Source organism: Sphaeramia orbicularis, chromosome 16 (genome assembly GCF_902148855.1).
Source record: "Sphaeramia orbicularis chromosome 16, fSphaOr1.1, whole genome shotgun sequence".
Taxonomy (NCBI): Eukaryota; Metazoa; Chordata; class Actinopteri; order Kurtiformes; family Apogonidae; genus Sphaeramia; species Sphaeramia orbicularis.
Window position 1 is genome coordinate 57,571,782 of NC_043972.1, and position 27,843 is coordinate 57,599,624.

General features: G+C 39.8%; 2 protein-coding genes across 2 annotated transcripts in view; both read right to left on the minus strand.

The window, feature by feature from the left end:
• Positions 1-2,885: 2,885 nt before the first annotated feature.
• The window catches only part of LOC115436317 (zinc finger protein 239-like), a 34,092-nt gene continuing 9,134 nt past the window's right edge, over positions 2,886-27,843 (minus strand). Inside the window, exon 2 of the mRNA XM_030159161.1 lies at positions 2,886-3,870. Within this exon, the coding sequence (XP_030015021.1) occupies positions 3,025-3,795 (771 nt within the window). The 5' untranslated portion in view covers positions 3,796-3,870 and the 3' untranslated portion in view covers positions 2,886-3,024. The remainder of the gene's footprint in view (positions 3,871-27,843) is intronic.
• LOC115435843 (zinc finger protein 208-like) overlaps positions 24,727-27,843 on the minus strand; it is a 99,984-nt gene continuing 96,867 nt past the window's right edge. Inside the window, exon 4 of the mRNA XM_030158455.1 lies at positions 24,727-27,476. Within this exon, the coding sequence (XP_030014315.1) occupies positions 25,717-27,476 (1,760 nt within the window). The 3' untranslated portion in view covers positions 24,727-25,716. The remainder of the gene's footprint in view (positions 27,477-27,843) is intronic.

A 27,843-nucleotide genomic window follows, 5' to 3' on the forward strand; every position in this document is an offset into this window, starting at 1 on the left:
TAGAAATAATGACAACTCCACATTTATGTCTCTGTAAATGAAAATATTTTCATGTATTTACACTGAAACAAAGCATAATTTCGGAAAAAATGTGAATAACCTGAAATGTCTTAATAGAAGTACAATTTTAACAATATTCTGTCTGTTATTAAATGTTTTGTGTGTTTGTAGATCCACTGTGATCTGTAAGTTCTAATATACATGTGTAAATGATAAACTGAGGCAGAATATTGTTAAAATTACACTTATTTTTCTTAAGAAAAATCAGTTTTTTCAGGTTATTCACATCTTTTTTGTTTGGATAGTTTATAAAGTAAGTATTTCATAATTTAATGTTTTTTTTGCACTAAAAAAAAGACCAAATTTGGAGTTGTCATTATATATATATTATTATGTTATTATTTTACTGGTTCGGCCCATTTCAGATCAAATTTAGCTGAATGTGGAACTGAACTAAAATGAGTTTAACTCCCCTGCTGTAAAACATCAAAGCACCTTCTGTAGTTGGACTACACCTACTTTTCAGACCACCATAGATCATTTCAATCACTGTTTCACTTTCTATCACTGCCCTGAAATGTGTAAACACAATCAGAAGTCTTTCTGACTGTCCTTCAAAGAGAGCAGACGTCCCTCTGTGCAAGGTCTAAAAACATGCTGGGAACAGGATCTGAATATGGAGTTAGCAAGGTTGTTATCGTTAACGAAAACTAACAAAATGACGAAAACTAGAATTGAAAAAACATTTTCATTAACTGAAATAAATAAAAACTATAATTAAAAGAATAAAACAATAACTAACTGACACTGTATTGTGTGCTTATAAAACTAACTAAAACAGATAAAAATTATGGATGAAATTCCCTTTGTTTTCGTCTTTGTCAATGTCGGATCGATACGAAAACGATTTATTTCATCTGAACAATTGTAGCTAGTGGCACCATACGACAATTTACGGTCCGTCACTTGTGGTTTCCAGTCGTCTTCTGGTCCCCACTCTACCTGGAAACATGGAGACTAAAGTTGGGAGAAAGCAGCAGAGTCCTGTCTGGGATTTATTTGAATATGACGACAGAGAAGAAGAGAAAAGAAATGACAAAACTAAAATTAATACTTGAACTAAACTAAAACTAAGCATTTAGAAGAAAACAAAAACTAATAAAAACTAGCAAACGTGCTCTAAAAATGAATTAAAACTAACTGAATTAGACAAAAAAAAGTCAAAACTAACTAAAACTAAACTAGAATGAAAAATCCAAAACTATTATTACCTTGGGAGTTAGATGACGAACTTTGAGATAACACTTTAGAGAATATTCACAAATGTTCTGCTAATTCAAGGAACCAGCTTATCCAATTTAAGATCATCCACAGACTACATTACTCAAAGACAAAGTTACACAAACTCTCTCCAACTGTTTCCCCATTATGTGACAAATGCTTTACTGAAGAAGCCAATCTACTCCATAGTTATGTTTTGTGTCCTAAATTAATTCCATACTGGACTAACATATTTAAAACTCTAACAGATATGCTTCATATAGAGTTGAAACCTGACCCACTTCTGATTGTACTTGGAGCCTCTCATCCATTTTCACAACTTAACAAATACCACTGTCAACTGCTAACTTCTGCACTTATCAGAGCAAAAAAGCTTTTGTTGTTCTGGAAAAAATCAGAAGTTCCTTCAGTTAAATTATGGTTGGAAGAAATGGTTAAACTCTCTCACTAAGAGAGAATCCAGTTCTCATTATTAAATAAACTACACCAGTTTATTCAGATTTGGCAACCCCCTCAACAATATATTGATAACTCAACCTGAATATAATTACAATTTACGTGGCCTCCCTTGGTGTGATATGCCATAAGTCCTGGGATGCGGGGGGGTTGAATTGTATGTTTGTTACGTTTGCTTTCCTCTGCTGTATTTTTGGTTTACTCACTCTGTGCATATTTTTCAAAAATATGGACAAATTGTAATGGTGGATGGTTTTGTAACTGACTCTGAATAAAAAGATTGATAACAGAAGAGAGCAGATGTGTTTTCTGAGCTGTCCTGCTGTTTCTTCCTCCCCGACTCTGCTTCCTACTGATTTCCCCTTGCATTTGTCTCGTCTGACTTACTTTAACTTTTGGATCCCCTGCTTGCTGAACTCTCGAACACCAAATATGGAACTGATCAACTGGTCACTCAGCCCAATTGACAAGATTTTTTCACCCAGGAAGATGGGCCCTGGGGAGCCCGCTTGCCCTGATGGAACTGTCGCAGCCGGATACACCATTGACACTTGGGACAAGTGGAGGGTGGTGTGTCTGTCAGTGGATATTGAAGACATCCACTTATTTGGATTTATGATAGCAGGACACCCTCTAATTAGTCTTGGAGTTGCCCTGGTCTATCACAAAATTGGAAAGACAGCAGCACGCAAAGAGACCCCACTGCTGTCGGACGAAATTAAGAAGTATTTTGGAGCGGTGAGTGGCAACGTGAAGAAATTACAATGGGTGGTGACGCAGACGGGGGATAGTGTTTGAGACCTGTCTTATGTTTGTGCCTGCATTATGCTCTGTTCTTCACTGCAAATTTCAAAGAAAAGGGTTCTGTGGCGGCGCGACCGAAGTTGCAGTGGCTCAATGTCCCTAATCATCAATCTTAATTTTGTTTGATGTATTCTGTGCTGTCAAATGACAATAAAGGCGATTCTGATTCTGAAGCTTTTTTAGAGGTAGTTCTTTAGCAAGAGTATTTTAAAGTATATACAGGGGTTGGACGAAATAATGGAAACACCTTCTATGACACCACAATGTTAGGTGTTTCCATTATTTTGTCCAACCCCTGTATACTAACCTAAATGTCAAACTGGTAATAAACCCACTATTTGTTTGTTTGTTTGGTGTGGGTCTGTCTGTTTGTTGTCATGTGCTGCATGTAAAGCTGCTGAATACTTAAATTTCCCTTGGGATTAAAAAAGTATCTCTCTTTCTCTCTCTCTCTCTGAAAGCCTTCCCACACCGGTCACAGTGTTATGGTTTTTCTCCTCTGTGGATGCGTAGGTGTCTCTTAAGGTTACTCATCTCGGTGAAAGTTTTCCCACACTGGTCACAGTGATATGGTCGTTCTCCACTGTGGAAGCGTAGGTGTGTCTTAAGGCAACTACTGTGGGCGAATGTCTTCCCACACTGTACACAATAATATGGTTTTTGTCCATTGTGGACACGTATATGTATGTTAAGACTGCTCATGTGGGTGAAAGTTTTCCCACACTGTTCACAGTGATATGGTCGTTGTCTACTGTGGATGCGCAGGTGTTTCTTAAGACTACTCATCTGAGTGAAAGTTTTCCCACACTGTTCACAGTCATATGGTCTTTCTCCACTGTGGATGCTTAGGTGTGACTTAAGGTGACACATCTGGGTGAAAGTCTTCCCACACTGGTCACACTTATATGGTCTTTCTCCAGTGTGGATGCGTAGGTGTTTACTAAGGGTAGACGCTTGGATGAAAGTCTTCCCACACTGGTCACAGCCATGTGGTCTTTCTCCACTGTGGATGCGTAGGTGGATTTTAAGCACCTCCTTTTTGATGAAAGCCTTTCCACACTGCTCACATGCATATGGTCTTTCTCTGTTGTGGATGCACCGGTGTGTCCTAAGGGAAGACGCATGGGTGAATATCTTCCCACACGGGTCACACTTATATGGTGTTTCTTCACTGTGGATGCATTGGTGTGTCTTAAACTGATGCATGTGGGTGTAAGTCTTCCCACACTGGTAACAAGTGAGTTTTCCTTCCATATTTGCTGGAATCAGGTGGAATCTTCGCCTGGTACAACTTTTAAGTTTCACTTAAAATCCACCTTCAGCTTCTTTCTACATCAAAACAAAGAGAAAGAAGAAGAGGTGGTCACTGAAATGCGATGGAATGTAACAAAACAAACACATCTCTTCAGGACCAGATTAAGCAGACAGACAAAATTAACTGGTTAGGTCATCGACAGGACATTTTCAAAACATCGACAGGACATTTTCAAAACAACCAATATTTGATGGGTTCTCCTTAAAGCTATACCTACCGATGTGGCATTTCTCACAGCACTTAGTAAAAGTTTGAACATGAACAACCCGCCTCCCTCCAAACCCCCGCCCACATCCCTCTGCCTGAGCTCCTCTCTCATCCTCTCACCTGATACACGCGAAGGAAGCAGAAGCGGAGGTCCGGTCCAGCATCGGCGTATCCGCGGACCCCTCCCTCAGTAATCAGATACATCTTCCACCTGCTGCGGCCCGCGGCTCCTGTTTAATCAGCAGACCCGGTATTTAAGGGTCTGCTACTGGGTTAGCGTCTTCACTGCACCACGGACATGAGGTGCCCTGGTGACGGGCGCGCGCACTGTGAACACGTGGCCTCCGCAAATTTTCCGTGGACACTTGAGGGTTCATAGTCCGTACATTTATCATCTTACATAATCCTACATTGTGTGACACCATGTAATTGCACCTGTATGAGTCCCATGGTCATAAAAGCTGACCTTTATGTAGACTTGTTCAGTCCAGTACATCTGACTTCCAGACTTTTATACCCATCCTTCATTCATCGGACTCCTGTTTGTTCTCCTTAGTTGTTGTTTCTGTTAATAAATCTGTTTTTTTTCCTTCCACATTCACATTTGAATTCTATCCATTCACATCCTAGACAGTAGACTGTGGTCAGTGACAGGAGGAGCAGCACCAGTGAAGCGTCAGGTTCAGGGGGACACATATCGGATGCGGGGACGCCGATACTGGATCGGATGCTGGACGTCCGTAATGGATGACTGACAGGAGGTTCAGCCAGGTTTGGCCAATTATTTCATTCGGACTGAATAAAATGATTGGTCAGAATTTTATCAGAAATACATGAGATTTAAACATTTTTGAGTTTCAAAACCTGGTGGATTTCTTTTACATTTTAGTGTGACACACACTTATTAGGAGCATTTTAAGATGACAAAAGAAAAGTGTAAAAATGCCACATCATACGGTATAGCTTTAAGAGATGTGTTTCCTGTATGAGACCAGAAAAAGCAAATAACAGATGATGAAAAATGTCAGGTTCTCTCCAGTGTTGGCAGATTCTTTAGTTACAGAATCACAAAACTCTGCAAAAACTTGTTTAGTTTGGTCACTGAAAGTAAAGTCAGACCAATTCAATGTATTATTGGGGCCCAAGTGGCTGCAAAGGGTTATTGTCTGTCAAATGTTTTCTATTATCATTATTACGCTGATGACTAGTGTGACATCACAAATCCCTTTGGTGCCCAAACCCCTGCTGCTAATGTAAACAGCAGTGGCTGGAGTCCAGGCACTGGTCACCTTTTTCACACACACATCCTACTTTGCTGATTTCCCAAAGTTGGCTGAAAGAGATCTGATCTGTCAGAACTCAAATAGAGTTCTAAGAGTTAAAGGAGCTGTATGGAAGAATTATGTTCCAAGGAATCAGAAAAGGGCCCTGAATTCACCAAAAATGAAGGAATCATGTTGATTTCAAATACTGAGAATATTCACATTTCAAAACCTAAGTGTCAGCCCACAACTAATAGGCCCTTTCCCACCAAAAGGCCCAGGAACTTTATTACCAGGAACTTATTTACCAGGAACTTTTTGGGGTAAAAGAGTTCCTGGTAACTGCGTTTCCACCGCACCCGAAAGTTCAGGGTAATTTATTCAAATCAGGTTGATGATGTATGAAGGAGCAGTAGCAGAAACTGTAGTCCAGTTCATGTCCATTCACAAACTACCCTCTAGTTCAATAAAATGACACAGTACTAAAGTGGACGGGTTGGGTTTAACATTTTACTGGTTGTTGAATCACTTAATCTACCTGGAAAACATTTTAAATGAAGTTAACCATCATTACATATCCTAAATTTCTATTTAAAAATGGTAGAACATGTATTTTCAACTTCTCATTCCTTAAACTAAATCACATCTAACTTTATGTGTGATGGATGGTTCTGATCCATTTCTATTGTTTTACAGATATAGTCTAGGTTTAACCCTTAAGTCAGACAGATTTACTCAAATGCCTGCATTTAACCTCAACTGCATATTACTGATAAAGTACTTGTACTTATATTTTGATGCCTTGTAAATGAACAGACAGTATTAGGTTAGATTTTTTTTATATTAAAATTTGAAACAAAACAAAGGTGCCTTGACATTAAAAAAGAAATAAACACATGTGAAAAGTTCAGGCTTTTGGACCAGGGTCTGGTCCAGCTGGTCCTGGACAGCCAGTCTGGAACTCCATGGTCCTGGTCCCTTTTTCGCTTTCCTGCCGGAAAAGTAATACAAATGCATTTATGAATATCAGAACACATGATGACAGATTCCTACCAGTGTGATGTGACATGTCCAATCTCTTACCTGGGCCGTTGTAAACAGCGGTGGATGATGGACCAGGACACAAACGAGCCGCAGGTTCAGAAAAAGAGGCGAGTCTGTCCGGTCCAGTTCAGGTGGAAATCACAAACATACAGAATAAATCAGTGTTCAGCTCACGGCGACAACACGAATACATCCAGTTCTGTGATTTAGGTTTAGTGTCACACTGTTGACCAGTTAGTATTAGGTTAACTGGACACCTGCCTCTGACTACTGTTACAGCATAGAACCAACTAAACAGTGAATATTTCTGTGATATACATACCATTGGTTTGTTCGGCAGTCGGATCCACTGCGACCGTTGTGGTCCTTTAGTTTCTTTTAATTCTGCATAAATTTCTTCTTCTTTTCTCGTATTTCTTTAGGCTTGTGTCTTATATTTGGCTCCAACAGCTTTTACTCGCTCGTTTCGTGTCGGCGATTCAAAGTCCGCCTGAATTTCCTCGTTGTCCGTCCACTTCTTGTAGCTTCTCTTTCGGTCCATTTTCCAAATTATCAAAATACAAAGCTTGCGGAAATTAAATGAGTTAAATCTTGGCGGTGAACAGAATGCGGAAATGCTGCCAGTCTAGTCCACCACTCAGCCTTCTCCAGCACACAGCCCCGCCCCTTAAAGTTCCTGGTAATTTGGAAAGTACTACCTCTCTACCAGGAACTTCTTTGGGGTAAATTCAGGGCCGGGGAAGGGTCAGTTACCAGGGTAATTTTCGCTGGAAATGCACCAGGAACTTTCAAAGCTCAGGGTAATACAGAAAGTTCCTGCAAAAGTTCCTGCAGTGGGAAAGGGCCTAATGTTTCTGTTGTCAGGTTGTGTTTTGGTCTGATGCTCCACCCATCACCTATCTCCCAATCACAAAGTCAGTAGTGTTTGTTCATCCAGGTTGCCAGTTCCCACTGAGCTGCAACGACAAACATTTCTGATCCCAAATGTCTGACTGTCCGATTTTTGTCTGATGTATTGTAAGTACTCTTTTATCTGTTTATTTATTTATTTTGTATTCTATGCATTGTCTTTTTTATCCTCTGATGTACAGTGTCCTTGGGTGTCGTGAAAGGCGCTTATAAATCACATTTATTATTATAATTATTATTATTATTATTATTAGATTCATAAAAGTTAGTTTAATGCCAGGTGGAAGTCTGACAGGGAAAGTTCAGGTGTTCATGAAAAAGAGGAGCTACGAGGCTGAGGTGAAAGCGAATAGCTAGCAAACACAAGGGTTTTAGCAATAAAGCTAACATTACTGTACCCGGGTAACATTAGCGTTTAATTAGCTATGTTAAAATAAGTACCATATGGTTAGTTAATAACGTAACTGACAACACACACATCATTTTGCTTTAAAGTTACATATAGACAGGTAATGCTATATAAGCTAATGTTTAGCACTCGTACTAGCTAACTAAAGTTAGCTACTAACACTAACTAGGAGCAGGTCTCTTCAGACCCTGGACATTTGGAGCATGAGACAGTTCACACCTGGCCTGGATGTTTTGAACCCTGGGATAAAGATGTTTCGGACCAGACTTGGCGCACTGATATACACGTAAGTACAAGAAAATATGTAGATGTGGGGATCTTTTAGGGCCGATGCTGATACCGATTTTCTTTTTCATCAGCCTTAGCCGATACAGGCTGCCGATTTTCTTCAGATGATATTGCTGTTGCTCCTTCAATTTACATAATAAAAATGATACAATGATAACAAATGTTGCAAGTCAATATTCCCAGTTTAGGAGCTGTGGGTTATAATGGAGGAAACACAGACGCTCTGCATTTTCCCCTGTCAGCCTGTACCTCTGCAGGAGAAGCCATTTATTTCACTAAAAACACACTTGATCTGGAGCTGGGGAGGTGGGGGTGGGGGTGGGGGTGGGCGATAGCGGTCCATGATTGTGATGACGTAGCAATCAGCAAAGGCTGGGCCATAAAATGATATATATCGCGATCTAACTTTTCCTCGATAGAAATATGAGACATGCTCGATACAATTTCAATAGAATTCATTGGCCCATGTTTAGACAGACAGAAGAACAGCCAATCAGAATTAAGCAGCGCCGCACCGAACCAATCACACTAGAGCCACGTCAAGTTAGGTCGACGCCCACAGCACAGGTGTAAGAGCAGCTGCAGCACACACACTAATGTTTGGGCTGAAGAGGGAGTTAATGAGTGTTCCCTCCCCAGCCAGCATGTCCATGTGGGCCCCAGAAGGGTTCCATTTGAGCTGCATAGAAGGGTACCATGTGGGTTTGTCCACAGTTTCCATGGTGACCACACGTGTTTGACCAGAGCAGAATCAGAATCAGAGATCTGAATCTCTTTATTGTCATTGTAGCAAGTACAACAAAACTGAGGTAAAGCTCTAAAGTTCAGTGCAGAATTTACAGACAGACAACAAATACCAGTAAAATAACAACAAATATCAGAAAAAGGCACAGTTATTTACATTAAAAAATAAAAACTATTGCAAACTAAGATATTTGTAAAACATAGAATTTCAGTAGTGCAAATAACATGACATAAATATCATGGGATAAATAGTGTGAAGAATAAATAATATGACATATTCAGATCTCTGATTCTGATCTGGTCAAACACATGTGGGGTCACCATGGAAACTGTGGACAAACCCACATGGGACCCTTCTATGCAGCCCAAATGGAACCCTTCTGGGGCCCACATGGACATGCTGGCTGGGGAGGGACTAAATGTGACTGAGAACTGGGGCGACTGGGTGACTGAAAAGTAGGGTGGAACCGTTTTGGTTCAGGGCTTCAATACAATACAGAGATACATGCAGCCTACGTGAAGAACGCAAAGACTCACCACGCTAAAGTTGGCAAGAGATTCACTGATTCACACTTTGCGTCTCACTGATCATTGAGACACAAATGACGGCTGTATGCAGCTTTGGTAACACACAGAGGAAACTAATAATAATAATCTTTATTTATATGGCACTTTTCATGCATTAAAACTGTAGCACAAAGTGCTTTACATATCAGTTTAAAAATCGGTACCGCCCCCCACCCACCCACACACACACACTCACACACACACACACACACACACGCAAACCCACAAGCTCACACATACTTAAAAAGACTGACTGAGCATGGGTAGACCAGAACAAAAACGTAAAAGTAAAAGAGGAGGCGCTCTCTCAGGGAGCCATCCGCACCCGGGGGCAGCCACCGACCTCGGCAACCAGGTACCAGCAACACAGTGCCGCACCCCAACCAGTGGGAGAGGGCCAACTGGGACCCCCACCCACCAGAAAGGAGCAGACCCAGTGAGAGAAGGCGCCACAGCCCCCGGAGTCTGAAGCCGCCCCCCGGCGTGGAGGGCTCCCTCTGATGAAACACCAGAGAATAAGAAAAATTAAAAAGATATAAAAGACTTGATTAAAAGAAGCTAAATTTAAGACATATATGAAAATAATAAAAATATTAAACATTAAAATGATAAAACAGAAGCACTGGTTAAAAGAATCTTAATATATATATATATATATTAAATATAACTATGAAACCTTTGAGCGGATAAAACAGAGCTATTAGTTAAAAGCCAAATTAAAAAGGTGGGTCTTGAGCCTGGTTTTAAAAATTTCTACATTCTCTGCGGCCCTGAGGTTCCCTGGCAGGCTGTTCCAAAGGCGAGGAGCATAATGCTGAAAAGCTTCCTCACCATAGGTTTTTGTGTTTGCTTTTGGAACTGTTAAAAGGCCAGTGCCAGAGGACCTCAGGATCCGCGAGGGTTCATAAGGTAAAAGCAAGTCTAACAGATAAGAAGGTGCAAGACCATTAAGACATTTAAAGACTATTAAAAGGACCTTAAAATCAATCCTGAAGCACACAGGGAGCCAATGCAGTGATTTTACAACTGGTGTAATGTAACTACAACTCTGTTTACATCCAAACAAATGGTCCTTAATGATCAGTAGACGGCATTACCACAAATGTGGAGCCAGTTAGTGAGCGAAGGTTTAGGGACCGTCTGAAAAGTGCAAACTGGAAAATTTCTACATATTTAAAATTCAATCATTTTGCTTCTACTCAGTGAAATGGCACCAGATTTATCTGACACACCCATGAACCCCTTCTGCACACACTACAACACTGAGACTGGACAGATATCAAAAACAGATTAGACTGAATATAATATGAGCTACATCTGTGTTTAAATGGGACTATATAGTCTGTCAGCAAATTCTGTATTGTTGGCTTGTTAACCCTTGTGCCTCCCTCAAAAAAAAAAAAAAAAAAAACTCTGCTCATCCTTATGAACAAAAATGTGGATGCACAAAAAAACACTCTAAAATAATCATACATCAAGATTTTTTTTGGTTAGAAGGTTAGAAGAAATGGGCATTTTTGACTTTGCATCAGTACCTGAGACAATGGAGCGAGATTTCAGCGCCCCCCCCCCCCATACTCACACTAACTAAATCCTATGTGGTGCCCTCATGCCTAATCTGTTCCCATTATCACTAAAAAACAAAAATCTGTCAATAGATTATCCTACAGAGATTATAGTCAGGATTAAAACCAGACACCTTACTCTACCCATATCACCAAAAGCTAAACAAACACATTTTAAAACTTTAAATGATATCTGTCCTTGTAATGAGTTTCTGGAACAAAGACTCAACATCGATAAAAACAACTGTGTTTTTCTGATCTGCCGGACTCTGTCACAGCTCGTAATCGTCATCAGAACACAGCTGGTGTCCAGAGTTGGACAGATCCTTGTATATAAACACAGTTAAACAGATCCTTCTATATGAACACAGTTGGACAGATCCTTCCATATAAACACAGTTGGACAGATCCTTCTATATAAACACAGTTGTGACACTTCCATAAACTCCGCTTGTATAAAATGGTGGATGAAATCTGGCCCTACCTCTGGGTTCTGGAGGGGCTGATGTTCCTACATTGAGTGGAACGCCGTCGGAACACATTCATTAAAGTTATTATTCATGAGTTAAAGGAAGACACACTTCTGTCACTTGGCGTTTGTAAGAACCGACTCATCCTATAAGGATACTGTTGAGTTTGTTCATGTTGAGTTTTGAATGAGTTTGTCGTCCGTGCTAACGCTAGCATGCTGTTAGCCGCTCTGCTATCCGCTGGTGAATGCCTTATTGTGTGTGTTCTCAGAGCAGAGCTTGGCAGACACACAGTGTTCACAGATAAACACTGTTTTCTGCTTGGACCTCAGTCCTAGAATAGTCCAACGGAAAACGCTCAATTGTCTCTCCTTACGAGTTCAGAACAATTCCAGAATGAATGAACTGCTAAAGTTAGCACCAGTCCCGGAAGTAGCCTACCCATGCTAACACCAAACCTTCCCCCAAAATGGAAGTTTTCAAAGGAATAAAGTCAGTCCTTTCAGTGGTCAACCCCACTGCTCAAAAGCACAACTGACACAACAATACATACAGTAGTGACACAACGGTTGTGTGGAGTGATGTTACCTCAGAGACTGAAGCTTCCAAACACGCTTCAAATTCGATAAGTTACTGATTGTGGAGCAGTGGACCGGAACTGGTTCTTCTTCTTTAGTTTTTACGGCGGGTGACACCTAGCGTTAAGGTGGATTAGCGCCCCCTACTATGATGGAGTGTGGAGCAGAGTTGACAAAAGAAAAAAAAACATTGTATATCTACGTACACATAATTTATTATTATTATTATTATTATTATTATTATTATTATTATTATTATTATTATTATTATTATTATTAATAATAATAATAACAATAACAATAATAATAATAATAATAACAATAACAATAATAATAATAATAATAATAATAATAATAGTAAAAATGTAATCATCCTTTTTTAATCTCTTTCACTCTTGGGTGTACTTTTGACAGTGAATACAAACATGTTGAACTGATTCTTCTTCTTGGCAGTAATTCCATAATCCTGTCGGATGCTTCCTGATCAGCTTCATTCTTTTCTTCAGTCTTGTATGTCCTACCCTCAGCCTTGTTTAGACGTTCTCTTCTTTTCTTCTCCTTTTGCTTATTCTCTCCGTTCCCACTTGCTGCTGAACTGCATACAGATGTTTTCCTCTTTTCCTGTATCCCATCTGTTTTGCCATTCTTTGAAAATGTTCCTTTTAATTCTTGCCTTTGCCTCAGATTTACTCAAAGGGATGTTCATCATTTCTTCTAGTTTTACAACATTCTCAGCTCATGTGTCCACTGTCTCATTTTCTTTTCCTCTCCTGTGTGCTGGTATCCACAGAAATGGGATCAAATGACTCATGTTATTCAGTCTGTGGAGGTTTTCATATATTTCATGAACTCAGTCCTGCCTACTCTCAGATGTAAATGACTGCAATTCCATTAAAGAAGGATATGAATCTGAGCCAAGAACAACAGTTTGAATGTGCATCTCTTCTATCCACTTCAGTTCTGTTGCTATTGCCAACATGACAACAGTGAATACTGACAGGGGGAGGGGCTACTGTTTCAGATGCAGCCGCCTGGGGCCCAATGAAGACGGGATCTGAGATGGACCCCCTCACGTGCCCCCACCCTACTGCATCTGTCCAGACTGGAACTCCATCTGTAAATGGACGTCCATCAGTCCTGGTGCATCTCCAGTCTGTCCGTCCATGGGTGTGGATCTGTCCTTCACTGTGGTTCTCCCTCAGGACACATTGTGAAGGACAGCACAGACCACAGTGATGTCACATGACCTCAAAGGGCTTACCCTTAAGTGGTGAAGACAGTGAAAGTGTGCCTTCAGGAGGTCAAAGGTCATTTGGATCCTGGTATGGACATGACTGTAGGTCTGCTGTGGTTCCTGGGGGTCTGTGCATGGTGTCAGGAGAAAAGGCTGGCAGGTAGACCCCCTGTCCCCCAGGCAGACCCCTGTCCCCCAGGTAGACCCCCAGATCCCCAGGCAGACCCCTTGTCCCTCATAAACACACCAGACTCTTCACTTGTCAATACAAAACCTCATCATCACATTGGTGTTCAAATGGGCATACACTTTCAGCTAAATAACCTAAACAAACTTATAAACATAATTTGATCCATATTTATCAGTACTTTGATATGGCAGGTATAATAATTAACTTAAATCATGTTTTTTGTGGTAAAAAAAAAAAAAAAAAAAAAAAAAAAAAAAATATATATATATATATATATATATATATATATATATATATATATATATACAAGTTTTAAAAAAAATAAACCTGGTAACGGATCAAATAAAAAAAAAAAATCTTTTTTTTTTTTTTTTTACTTACTCAAATGGCTAAAATGCCCCGTTTCTGACTAAACTTCGCATAAAATACAATTAAATATGTTAACTAATATGTGTTTCTATAACACCAGTTAGTGTTGGAGCAAAAATGTGCCATAATTAAAATTTCATTCAGGGCAAAAGAAAGTAACAGATCACATTACCCACTGAATAACAGATCAAAACAGACTACAGCAGTGTTGTTCAACCTTGGGATCGGGACCCCATGTGGGGTCACCGGAAATTTCTAGGAATTGATAAAAAAAACAACAATTTACTAATAAAACTCTGTGTTGAGTTGACAGAGCCAATCCCAATCCATATCAGACAAACTGTGGTTCTGTTTCTCTGTGGTTCTGTTTCTCTGTCAAATGTTCATTGTGGTCAGTTTCAGATGCTGCAGCTCTTTCATAATTCATAGTTTCAGTTCTTGTTTCTTCAGTATTAATTGTCCTCCTTGTAAATCACAGCTGGACTGACTGTACATATCCTGACCAAGGAAAATCCAATTCTCCCTTTGTGCAGTAATCTACACCTGGATTTACTGCCTCTGTCCACAATAATATGCATTATATAGACTAAATGTCCTCTAACATTAACCTGGATTTCAAACAGAGAAAAGAAAATTATTACAGGATCAAAAACAGATAAATTTTAGAAAGAAAACAAAAGTCTCTGTTTTGAATGTCTGGGGTGGACAGAAATCTATGATGTTAAAATGGGGTCAGGAGTAAAAAAGGTTGGAACCACTGAACTATAGTCTCAGAAGTACAGAGTATTTTGTTGGAAGAAAAAAAAACAGATATGTTTCCTATTCCAACTTTATTATCTACAACATAGCTAATACAAGAAAAAGGTCAAATTGAGTGCCTTAATGTTCTTCTTTTCTCATTGCTAACAAAAGATGACAGTTTGTGCATTCTGCTGGAACTTCAGTCTCACTGCTCATCTCCTCAGGAGGGAACTCAAACACTCAGTCGATCAGATAAAGTCAGACACAGAAGCCTCCACCCAATTCTCTACCTCATTTGGTAGGAGTGTGAGGAAGCCACCACTCTGCATGGCAGCAGAAGAAAACCACTACTTCCTATAGGTACCTATAGGCCAAGAAATCACATAGGTATTCTTGTGAGGACGTTTTGATCGAAACTGGATAAAAAAAATTCTAGATAATTCACTGGAACCAAAATTTCTGTTGGACATGTGCCCGGTGATTGTTCCATACACCTAATAAATTCTAAAAAGGGAATAAATGTGAGTAATTCTGACCCACCCTGTTCTTCATCAATACATAAGTTGATGTTAATTCATATTTGTGTACGCTTGGTAAGCTTCAATGTTATGGAACCATGTGCTCAGGATGGATTATTAGAATATTTAGTGCAAGTAAGAGAGTTGTCAGTAATAGAACTGTGGTGGAAAAATTTGTATAACAAATTGGCGTTGTCGGCAGGATTCCATGTGTGCTGTCGGGCGGGGAACGGAGGTTGGTGGACTGATCATCCTACGGGCCAAAAAACTGCGGTCAAGCCAGCTGACTCTTCTTTTTCCGCGGTCAAGCCAGCTGACTCTTCTTTTTCCGCGGTCAAGCCAGCTGACTCTCCTTTTTACGAAGTCAGTCCAGCCGCTCCAACATTTCCAGTGCTCCCGTATTACACACTTTACGATAAAAACACGGAGGTGGTTGAGAAAGTCAGCGCAAGGATGCTACAGCATGGATCATCTTCCGGTTTTCAAAATAAAATGTGGGTTATTGATGGGCAATAAACAGACGTGTCAGTGTGATTCTTCACTGGTTTTTAACCATTCTATCGTCCGCGGTGACTTGCCGTACGTGTTTGCCGGCAGCGGTGATTCAGGATACACCCCAGACCCTTTGAACAGATTAAAACATTTTGTTTCAATCTCTTCAATAAATGTTTATCTTGTATTGAGCTAAAATGCTAACATTTACAATGTTAATTTCATTAAAAATAGGGAAATTATTCAAATGTAATAAAAAGAGGTGTAACTCAACCAGCCCATGGAGTACTACGATCCTGCAGTGATTTGGGGTAAATAGGTCACATGACCTGTAAGCTATTAAGCTAAAATGCTAATATTTACACTAAAAAATTCCTTAAAAATACCAACAGTGTTAAAACGTCACAAAAATGACCGTAACTCATTTAGCCAGTACCGTATTACAATCCTGCAGTGATTTTGGGTCAATAGGTCACATGACCTGCAAGCTATTGAGCTACAAAGCTAATATTTACATTAAAAAAAAAATTAAAAATACCAACAGTGTTAAAACGTCACAAAAATGACCGTAGCTCGTTCAGCCAGTACCGTACTAATATCCTGCAGTGACTTTGGGTCAATAGGTCACATGACCTGTAAGCTATTGAGCTAAAATGTTAATATTTACATTAAAAAATTCCTTAAAAATAGCAACAGTATTAAAACGTCACAAAAATGACCGTAACTCATTCAGCCTGTACCGTACTACAATCCTGCAATGATTTTGGGTCAATACCTCACATGACCTGCAAGCTATTGAGCTAAAATGCTAATATTTACATTCAAAAAATCATTTAAAATACCAAAAGTGTTGAAACGTCACAAAAATGACTGTAACTTATTTAGCCAGTACCGTATTACAAATCCTGCAGTGATTTTGGGTCAATAGGTCACATGACCTGCAAGCTATTGAGCTACAATGCTAATATTTACATTTTTAAAAAAATTAAAAATACCAACAGTGTTAAAACGTCACAAAAATCACCGTAGGTCGTTCAGCCAGTACCGTACTAATATCCTGCAGTAATTTTGGGTCAATAGGTCACATGACCTGGAAGCTATTGAGCTAAAATGTTAATATTTACATTAAAAAATTCCTTTAAAAAAGCAACAGTGTTAAAACGTCACAAAAATGACCGTAACTCATTCAGCCAGTGCTGTACTACAATCCTGCAGTGATTTGGGGTCAATAGGTCACATGACTTGCAAGCTATTGAGCTAAAATGCTAATATTTACACTAAAAAATTCCTTAAAAATAGCAACAGTGTTAAAATGTCACAAAAATGACCGTAACTCATTCAGCCTGTACCGTACTACAATCCTGCAGTGATTTTGGGTCAATACCTCACATGACCTGCAAGCTATTGAGCTAAAATGCTAATATTTACATTCAAAAAATCATTTAAAATAGCAACAGTGTTGAAACGTCACAAAAATGACTGTAACTCATTTAGCCAGTACCGTATTACAATCCTGCAGTGATTTTGGGTCAATAGATCACATGACCTGCAAGCTATTGAGCTACAATGCTAATATTTACATTTTTAAAAAAAATTAAAAATAGCAACAGTGTTAAAACATCACAAAAATGACCGTAGCTCGTTCGGCCAGTACCGTACTAATATCCTGCAGTGATTTTGGGTCAATAGGTCACATGACCTGTAAGCTATTGAGCTAAAATGCTAATATTTACACTAAAAAATTCCTTAAAAATACCAACAGTGTTAAAATGTCACAAAAATGACCGTAACTCATTTAGCCAGTACCGTACTACAATTCTGCAGTGATTTTGGGTCAATCGGTCACATGACCTGGAAGCTATTGAGCTAAAATGCTAATATTTACACTAAAAAATTCCTTAAAAATACCAACAGTGTTAAAATGTCACAAAAATGACCGTAACTCATTTAGCCAGTACCGTACTACAATCCTGCAGTGATTTTGGGTCAATCGGTCACATGACCTGGAAGCTATTGAGCTAAAATGCTAATATTTACATTTAAAAAATCATTTAAAATGGTAACAGTGTTAAAACGTCACAAAAATGACCGTAACTCATTCAGCCAGTATCCTACTACAATTCTGCAGTGATTTTGGGTCAATAGGTCACATGACCTGCAAGCTATTGAGCTAAAATGCTAATATTTACACTAAAAAATTCCTTAAAAATAGCAACAGTGTTAAAATGTCACAAAAATGACCGTAACTCATTCAGCCAGTACCGTATTACGATTCTGCAGTGATTTTGGGTCAATAGGTCACATGACCTGCAAGCTATTGAGCTAAAATGCTAATATTTACACTAATAAATTCCTTAAAAATACCAACAGTGTTAAAATGTCACAAAAATGACCGTAACTCATTTAGCCAGTACCGTACTAAGATTCTGCAGTGATTTTGGGTCAATCGGTCACATGACCTGGAAGCTATTGAGCTAAAATGCTAATGTTTACATTTTTTTAGTGTAAATATTAGCATTTTAGCTCAATAGCTTGCAGGTTATGTGACCTATTGACCCCAAATCACTGCAGGATTGTAGTACAGCACTGGCTGAATGAGTTACGGTCATTTTTGTGACGTTTTAACACTGTTGCTATTTTTAAGGAATTTTTTAATGTAAATATTAACATTTTACCTCAATAGCTTACAGGTCATGTGACCTATTGACCCCAAATCACTGCAGAATTGTAGTACGGCACTGGCTGAATGAGTTACGGTCATTTTTGTGACGTTTTAACACTGTTAGTATTTTTAATTTTTTTTAAAATGTAAATATTAGCATTGTAGCTCAATAGCTTGCAGGTCATGTGACCTATTGACCCAAAATCACTGCAGGATTGTAAAACGGTACTGGCTAAATGAGTTACGGTCATTTTTGTGACGTTTTAACACTGTTGGTATTTTTAAGGAATTTTTTAGTGTAAATATTAGCATTTTAGCTTAATAGCTTACAGGTCATGTGACCTATTTACCCCAAATCACTGCAGGATCGTAGTACTCCATGGGCTGGTTGAGTTACACCTCTTTTTATTACATTTGAATAATTTCCCTATTTTTAATGAAATTAACATTGTAAATGTTAGCATTGTAGCTCAATACAAGATAAATATTCATTGAAGAGATTGAAACAAAATGTTTTAATCTGTTCAAAGGGTCTGGGGTGTATCCTGAATCACCGCTGCCGGCAAACACGTACGGCAAGTCACCGCGGACGATAGAATGGTTAAAAACCAGTGAAGAATCACACTGACACGTCTGTTTATTGCCCATCAATAACCCACATTTTATTTTGAAAACCGGAAGATGATCCACGCTGTAGCATCCTTGCGCTGACTTTCTCAACCACCTCCGTGTTTTTATCGTAAAGTGTGTAATACGGGAGCACTGGAAATGTTGGAGCGGCTGGACTGACTTCGTAAAAAGGAGAGTCAGCTGGACTGACCGCGGAAAAAGAAGAGTCAGCTGGCTTGACCGCAGTACAATCAGGGGGGGGGGGGGGGGGGGGCTATTGAAAGGGAAAATAGCACCCTAAATCAAAACTGGCTAAATGTTGTCAGGAAACAGGTCTTTACTGGGTCAAGGCCCTACCTCTGGTTCTCATGCAAATGAGAATGAGACGTAGGAGTCGAAGTGGGCTGAGTCCTTTTGAGATTATGTTTGGGAGACCCCATATACAGGTCTCCAGGCCCCCCAACTAACCGGGTTGACATCATTGTTGGAGCATGACATGGTGTCTTAGTGTAGAAAACTCTCCTCTGAACTATTTCAAGTACAGGTACTGGTGAAATCAGCATTACCGGTTCCTGCAGAGGGGCTGCTCCATCCGCTGCAGCCGGGGGATTGGATCCTGGTTCGGGACTTCAGACGAAAGCACTGGAAACAGCGCAGGTGGCGAGGCCCTTTCCAGGTGCTCCTGACGACGCACACAGTGGTCAAGGTTGCTGAACGTGCCATGTGGATCCATGCGATCCACTGTAAGCGGTTTCTGGGAGAACCGCCAACTGCTGCAGCCGAGGACGGGCCGGAGCATCGATCGACAGCGTAGACTGGACGACTGGACACCGGAGCTGGACACAGCTGTATCACGCACCCACACTCACAAGACTCACTGGTTGAAACCTAGCGGTGGTAACGACCCCAGTGACGTCTCATATACACTTATCCTTTGCCTGGTCACTGGCGAGTGACTGAAGACCCCCTGCCCCACACATACACTGATTCGACGACGATGGAGGTGATCAAAGGGTCAGCTGTCATCTGCATCACCCTCCTGTGCCTGTACATGTGGTACATGGACACATTCTATCAGGTATCTGATCCTTCACCACCGCATCACATTCCTGTTGCGCCCTGGTCTGTCGGAGGACAGCTAGGGTCAGAGGAGCTTCGGGGACGTCACGGACGTGACCTCCACCTCATTGATCACCACGACTAGCGATAACACATGGTGGCGAGTGACACGTGATCTGACACGACGTGTCACTAATCAGTCATGCTATGTGTGTAGTTTGATGCCACACAGCTCACATGAAGATACTCTGTTCGCTCCTTATCCTCTCTCGATCAATCACACACTATTGACAATGATAAAATGGACAGTGGCCGTCTGTCACGGCGTACCCCTGGCTGGGGTTGAGACCCAACGTGACCTTCCTTCAGAAATCCAAGAAATTTCTCTAGAGACACTAATATTACTATGGTACAGAAAAATGTTGTTTTTCGGCTCAGAGATCTGTCTAATCTTTTTTTCACTCCACAGTTTTGCTTCCATTCCCCAGTCACAGAACACACACGGTATAATTTGGGACACACATCTGGGTGTAACATTACTCTCAAGGTAGCATGCGAAAAAAGGGCTGATAAATTTACTTTTCTCCAGTTATAGTCCTTTACAATCTCACGGCATTACTAGGTACACCATCCCCACTGACACATTATGATGCTAAGACCTCATATTTTTATTTTATTTTATTTTATTTTATTTTTAATGTTACTACCACATATAATGCCACCGTAGCTCTAACTCCTTCTGATTATGGGTATGGCTGTCCTACAGATATGGTGTGGACGTGTGGTCAACACTCTTATTTGTATTTCCCAGCATGATGGGCAGGTACATGTCACCTCTCTTATTTGGTTCCAGCTATCTCCAAATTGACCATCAGCCCAGTTATGTCACCGCCTCACACCTGTGTAAAACGGGATCGGATTTCAGGTGGCCATAAGTTTGAAATCAGTATTATTCCCATGTACGGCCCTGATTGTTTAGCTTGGTACATAGAAGAACTTTCTGTGGAGCTAGAGAATCTCACTGCGTCTGTTGAACAGGGGTTTAATGACCAGTGAGATGAAAGCTCTCCGCACTGTCGCATTACAGGATAGGGCAGCTTTAGATCTCCTATTGGCTGAAAAGGGAGGTGTCTGTCATCTTATTGGCGACCAGTGTTGTACCTATGTACCTGATGTTTCCACAATCAGTTTGATCACCCTAGACGAGTCCTACATGAGGAAAACACTGCATACACTACAACAGGCTGGGATTTTTGGGGCTGGCTGCTGTCTGGGGGATGGAAGGCAATGTTGATGAAAATTATTGCTGTGATTTTTGGTGTGTTTGTATTACTCCTCGGATTATCCTGTTGCATCATTCCAATAATACGTTCAATAATTAGCAGTGTGATTGGTACTTTTAGTATGGTATAGCATGAAGTGATTGATGATGATGATGATAATTATGATTTTGATGACTTAGATGATCTTGATGATGATTTGATGGTGTATGAAGAAAGCAACGTGTAATCCTGTCAAATGAACAAAAATTGTGAAGCTGGAAATTACTGTTCTGACTGATGTCCAAAAGCAGATAGATCATGGGTGGATGTTTATAGTATTTTGCTATTTGTCCTCCAATGTCAAACCTGATCTAAAAAGAAAAAAGACACAAAGTCTGGAAATCTGGCTACATATAATTTATCTGGAGAATATCTGGAGAAATATGGCTTAATTAGGTTGTCTTTGGGTTGATAATCATTTATAATCATTTATTGATACTCGTATGTAAATTTTATGTTTTTGCATGATTGATTCGGTTGAATAATCAAAAGGGAGGAAATGTGGTGGAAAAATTTACTTTTTATATTTTATACTCTTTATATTTTATACTGTTAGTACATCTTCTTTTAATGCTGAGTCATTATTCATTATGTGTGATGTTTACCACTCTGTAACACCCCCAACCCAGGAACGGAGTTCTTGCCTTGAGTTAAAACCCAAACACCTAAATGTCTGAATGTGTAGATAGAGAATGGCGCCTGCACTCCAGATTGGATCCAAGCAAGGTTAGAGTGGAGAGGTCATCATGACCTCTTCACGGAGCAGAGAAGGAGTAGTATGGGGTGGTACGATGTACGTAAGGAATGACATCATAGTTTGAGGGGGTTGGATTTGGTTCTATATAATCTTTAGTTTTCTCTTGTTTAATCAGACTTCACTTACAGAGTTTCTCTGTGACTGACTTCTCAATAAATGCATTTATTTATTTTAACTCTAACTTTCTCTCCGCCTCTTTGTGTGTGGGTTATCAGTTGAACATTTCCATAACAGAACAAAGAAAAAGACATGCAAAGTTCACATACTTATCTATAATTTACAAACATTTTGTAAAAGGTACCTTAAAGTAGGTATAAATATCTTTACTTTCTGTAATTTTCATTATCCAGTTCCAAATAAAACCATCAAAAAAAACAAAAAAACACTAACTTTGTGGTCACGGATCAAATGCCTAAAATCTCCAAGTCCCAAACTTTACATGCAATAAAAATGCAATTTTGGAAAAAGTAGTATAAAAATCTCACCACAGTATGTTGGATACACATAAAAAAAAGTAACATTTGGAAAAAAGAAAGGCGGTCTGCAATACTTTGCTTTCTGTCATTTTATAACTGTGGCGGTGTTGCCTTTATTCAACTTAAACTGCACAGAACAATTGTGGAAAATTGTGACAGGAGCAGCTGGTTTCATTTGTGAACAATGAACAGGTGAGAACCCCAACCAGCAACAGAATCACAACAAGTGACTGATTAAATGTCCACAAAGTCAATAAGTAGCAGTATGTTCAGTTTGTGTCCTCTGTGGAAAGTTTTGCCACATTCTTCTTTAGGACATTGTGAACCTGTGATCAAAGATCTGTCACAAAATCTGCACTGGTAAGGTTTCTGTCCAGTATGAGTCTGTTGGTGACACTTGTAAAAGTTGGACGACCAGAGGATCTCGGTGCACTTATCACATGGGTACATCAACTTCTCGTGGTGAATGTGACAGTGAGAACATCATCCAGACAAGGCTCAGACAAGGTGAGGAGAGCTGGCTCAGTGGGGGGCACAGAGCTAGTCTCCCTGGTGTCAGTAGCAGAGAGAAGGACCCTGGAGAAGATAGTGTCCATCCTGGACAACCCCCAGCATCCTCTGCACAGGACTGGGATCAGACAGAGGAGTGTGTTCAGCTCCAGGCTGCTGTCTCTGACCTGCTCCACTAACAGGCTCAGGAACTCTGTCATCCCCCTGGACATCAGACTGGACAACTGATCACTGAGTGGTCAGGGGGGGTCTGGGTCTCTGTCAGGACCACATTAGGACTGATACGAAGACACTGGAAAACACAGGTGTCAAACATGCGGCCCAGGGGCCAAATCCGGCCCTCCAAAGGGTCCAGTCCGGCCCGCGGGATGAATTTATGAAATGCAAAAATTACACTGAAGATATCAACAATCCTTTTAGTTCAGGTTCCACATTCAGAATTATTCAATCCCCAGTGGGCAGGATCAGTAAAATACCATCATAATAACATAGAAATAATGACAACTCCAAATTTTTGTCTTTGTAAATGAAAGCATTTTCATGTATTTACACTGAAACAAAGCATAATTTCGCAAAAAATGTGAATAACCTGAAATGTCTTAATAGAAGTACAATTTTAACAATATTCTGTCTGTTATTAAATGTTTTGTGTGTTTGTAGATCCACTGTGATCTGTAAGTTCTAATGTACATGTGTAAATGATAAACTCAGGCAGAATATTGTTAAAATTACACTTATTTTTTTCAGATTGTTCATGTTATTTGCATCTTTTGATAGGATAGTTTGTAGATGTAAACCTTTTCATAATGTAAATTTACTTTTTTCGTTTTAAAACATAAAGAAAAGTTTGGAATTGACATTATTTATATATTTATATATTATTGATCCATAATGCACATGTAGAAATGATAAGTTGAGGCAGAATATTGTTAAAATTGCACTTATTTTTCTTAAGAAAAATCAGTTTTTTCAGGTTATTCACATCTTTTTTGTTTGGATAGTTTATAAAAGTAAGTATTTTCACAATTTAATGTTTTTTTTGCACTAAAAAAAAGACAAAAATTTGAAGCTGTCATTATATATATATTATTATGTTATTATTTTACTGGTTCGGCCCATTTCAGATCAAATTTAGCTGAATGTGGAATTGAACTAAAATGAGTTTAACTCCCCTGTTGTAAAACATCAAAGCACCTTCTGTAGTTGGACTACACCTACTTTTCAGACCACCATAGATCATTTCAATCACTGTTTCACTTTCTATCACTGCCCTGAAATGTGTAAACACAATCAGAAGTCTTTCTGACTGTCTTTCGAAGAGAGCAGACGTCCCTCTGTGCAAGGTCTAAAAACATGCTGGGAACAGGATCTGAATATGGAGTTAGCAAGGTTGTTATCGTTAACGAAAACTAACAAAATGACGAAAACTAGAATTGAAAAAACATTTTCATTAACTGAAATAAATAAAAACTATAATTAAAAGAATAAAACAATAACTAACTGAAACTGTATTGTGTGCTTATAAAACTAACTAAAACAGATAAAAATTATGGATGAAATTCCCTTTGTTTTCATCTTTGTCAATGTCGGATCGATACGAAAACGATTTATTTCATCTGAACAATTGTAGCTAGTGGCACCATACGACAATTTACGGTCCGTCACTTGTGGTTTCCAGTCGTCTTCTGGTCCCCACTCTACCTGGAAACATGGAGACTAAAGTTGGGAGAAAGCAGCAGAGTCCTGTCTGGGATTTATTTGAATATGACGACAGAGAAGAAGAGAAAAGAAATGACAAAACTAAAATTAATACTTGAACTAAACTAAAACTAAGCATTTAGAAGAAAACAAAAACTAATAAAAACTAACAAACGTGCTCTAAAAATGAATTAAAACTAACTGAATTAGACAAAAAAAGGTCAAAACTAACTAAAACTAAACTAGAATGAAAACTCCAAAACTATTATTACCTTGGGAGTTAGATGATGAACTTTGAGATAACACTTTAGAGAATATTCACAAATGTTCTGCTAATTCAAGGAACCAGCTTATCCAATTTAAGATCATCCACAGACTACATTACTCAAAGACAAAGTTACACAAACTCTTTCCAACAGTTTCCCCATTATGTGACAAATGCTTTACTGAAGAAGCCACTCTACTCCCTAGTTATGTTTTGTGTCCTAAATTAATTCCATACTGGACTAACAAATTTAAAACTCTAACAGATATGCTTCATATAGAGTTGAAACCTGACCCACTTCTGATTGTACTTGGAGCCTCTCATTCATTTTCACAACTTAACAAATACCACTGTCAACTGCTAACTTCTGCACTTATCAGAGCAAAAAAGCTTATTTTGTTGTTCTGGAAAAAATCAGAAGTTCCTTCAGTTAAATTATGGTTGGAAGAAATGGTTAAACTCTCTCACTAAGAGAGAATCCAGTTCTCATTATTAAATAAACTACACCAGTTTATTCAGATTTGGCAACCCCCTCAACAATATATTGATAACTCAACCTGAATATAATTACAATTTACGTGGCCTCCCTTGGTGTGATATGCCATAAGTCCTGGGATGCGGGGGGGTTGAATTGTATGTTTGTTACGTTTGCTTTCCTTTGCTGTATTTTTGGTTTACTCACTCTGTGCATATTTTTCAAAAATATGGACAAATTGTAATGGTGGATGGTTTTGTAACTGACTCTGAATAAAAAGATTGATAACAGAAGAGAGCAGATGTGATTTCTGAGCTGTCCTGCTGTTTCTTCCTCCCCCACTCTGCTTCCTACTGATTTCCCCTTGCAGTTGTCTCGTCTGACTTACTTTAACTTTTGGATCCCCTGCTTGCTGAACTCTTGAACAGCATAGGTGTGCCTTACATCTGGACTCTATGGAGCCAGATCTGGAGGTTTTTAAGTTTGATGTTCTTGGCAGAAGAAGTCGGTGCTGCTGGTTCAGACACTGCATTTCTTGTTGTCATCTGATGCTGAGGTACTGTCTGGTCCAAACGATGATTCACATCTGTGTTGATGGTTGGAGAGAGCAGAGTGTGGCAAGAATCTTTGCTCACATTGGTAACATTCAAATTGTTTCGGTGTGTTTCTCCTCTGTGGATACGTAGGTGTCTCTTAAGGTTACTCATCTCGGAGAAAGTTTTCCCACACTGGTCACAGTGATATGGTCGTTCTCCACTGTGGAAGCGTAGGTGTGTCTTAAGGCAACTACTGTGGGCGAATGTCTTCCCACACTGTACACAATAATATGGTTTTTGTCCATTGTGGACACGTATATGTATGTTAAGACTGCTCATGCGGGTGAAAGTTTTCCCACACTGTTCACAGTGATATGGTCGTTGTCTACTGTGGATGCGTAGGTGTTTCTTAAGACTACTCATCTGGGTGAAAGTTTTCCCACACTGTTCACAGTCATATGGTCTTTTTCCACTGTGGATGCTTAGGTGTGACTTAAGGTGACACATCTGGGTGAAAGTTTTCCCACACTGTTCACAGTGATATGGTCTTTCTCCACTGTGGATGCGTATGTGTCTCTTAAGGCTACTCATCTGATAGAAAGTTTTCCCACACTGGTCACAGTCATGTGGTCTTTCTTCTAAATGGGTGAAAATCTTCCCATACTGTTTACAGTCATATGGTCGTTGTCCACTGTCGATGCATAGGTGTGCCTTCAGGCTAGACATGTAGGTGAAAGTCTTCCCACACTTTCCACAAGTATATGGTTTTTCTCCACTGTGGATGCGCAGGTGTACCTTAAGGGTAGACACATGGGTGAAAGTCTTCCCACAAGTTTCACAGTAATATGGTCTTTCTCCACGGTGGATACGTAGATGTATCTTAAGATCACTCATATGGGTGAAAGTCTTCCCACAATGTTCACAGTGATATGGTCTTTGTCCACTGTGGATGCGTAGGTGTTTCTTAAAGTAACTACTTGTGGTGAAAGCCTTTCCACACTCCTCACATGAATATGGTCTTTCTCTGCTGTGGATGCGAAGGTGTATCTTAAGGTTTGACGCTTGGGTGAAAGTCTTCCCACACTGGTCACAGTCGTATGGTCTTTCTCCACTGTGGATGCGTAGGTGTGTCTTAAGTTTACTCATATAGGTGAAAGTCTTCCCACACTGCTCACACTCATACAGTCCTTCCCCGCCATGGACGCTCATATGTGTCTTAAGGGTATCCTTTCGAGTGAAAGTCTTCCCACACTGGTCACACTCATATGGTCTTTCTCCAGTGTGGATGCGTAGGTGTTTACTAAGGGTAGACGCTTGGATGAAAGTCTTCCCACACTTGTTACAGCCATGTGGTCTTTGTCCACTGTGGATGCGTAGGTGGATTTTAAGCACCTCCTTTTTGATGAAAGCCTTTCCACACTGCTCACATGCATATGGTCTTTCTCTGTTGTGGATGCACCGGTGTGTCCTAAGGGAAGACGCGTGGGTGAAAGTCTTCCCACACGGGTCACACTTATATGGTGTTTCTTCACTGTGGATGCATTGGTGTGTCTTAAACTGATGCATGTGGGTGTAAGTCTTCCCACACTGGTAACAAGTGAGTTTTCCTTCCATATTTGCTGGAATCAGGTGGAATCTTCGCCTGGTACAACTTTTAGGTTTCACTTAAAATCCACCCTCAGCTTCTTTCTACATCAAAACAAAGAGAAAGAAGAAGAGGTGGTCACTGAAATGCGATGGAATGTAACAAAACAAACATCTCTTCAGGACCAGATTGAGCAGACAGACAAAATTAACTGGTTAGGTCATCGACAGGACATTTTCAAAACAACCAATATTTGATGGGTTCTCCTTAAAGCTATACCTACCGATGTGGCATTTCTCACAGCACTTAGTAAAAGTTTGAACATGAACAACCCGCCTCCCTCCAAAGCCCCGCCCACTTCCCTCTGCCTGAGCTCCTCTCTCATCCTCTCACCTGATGCACGCGAAGGAAGCAGAAGCGGAGGTCCGGTCCAGCATCGGCGTGTC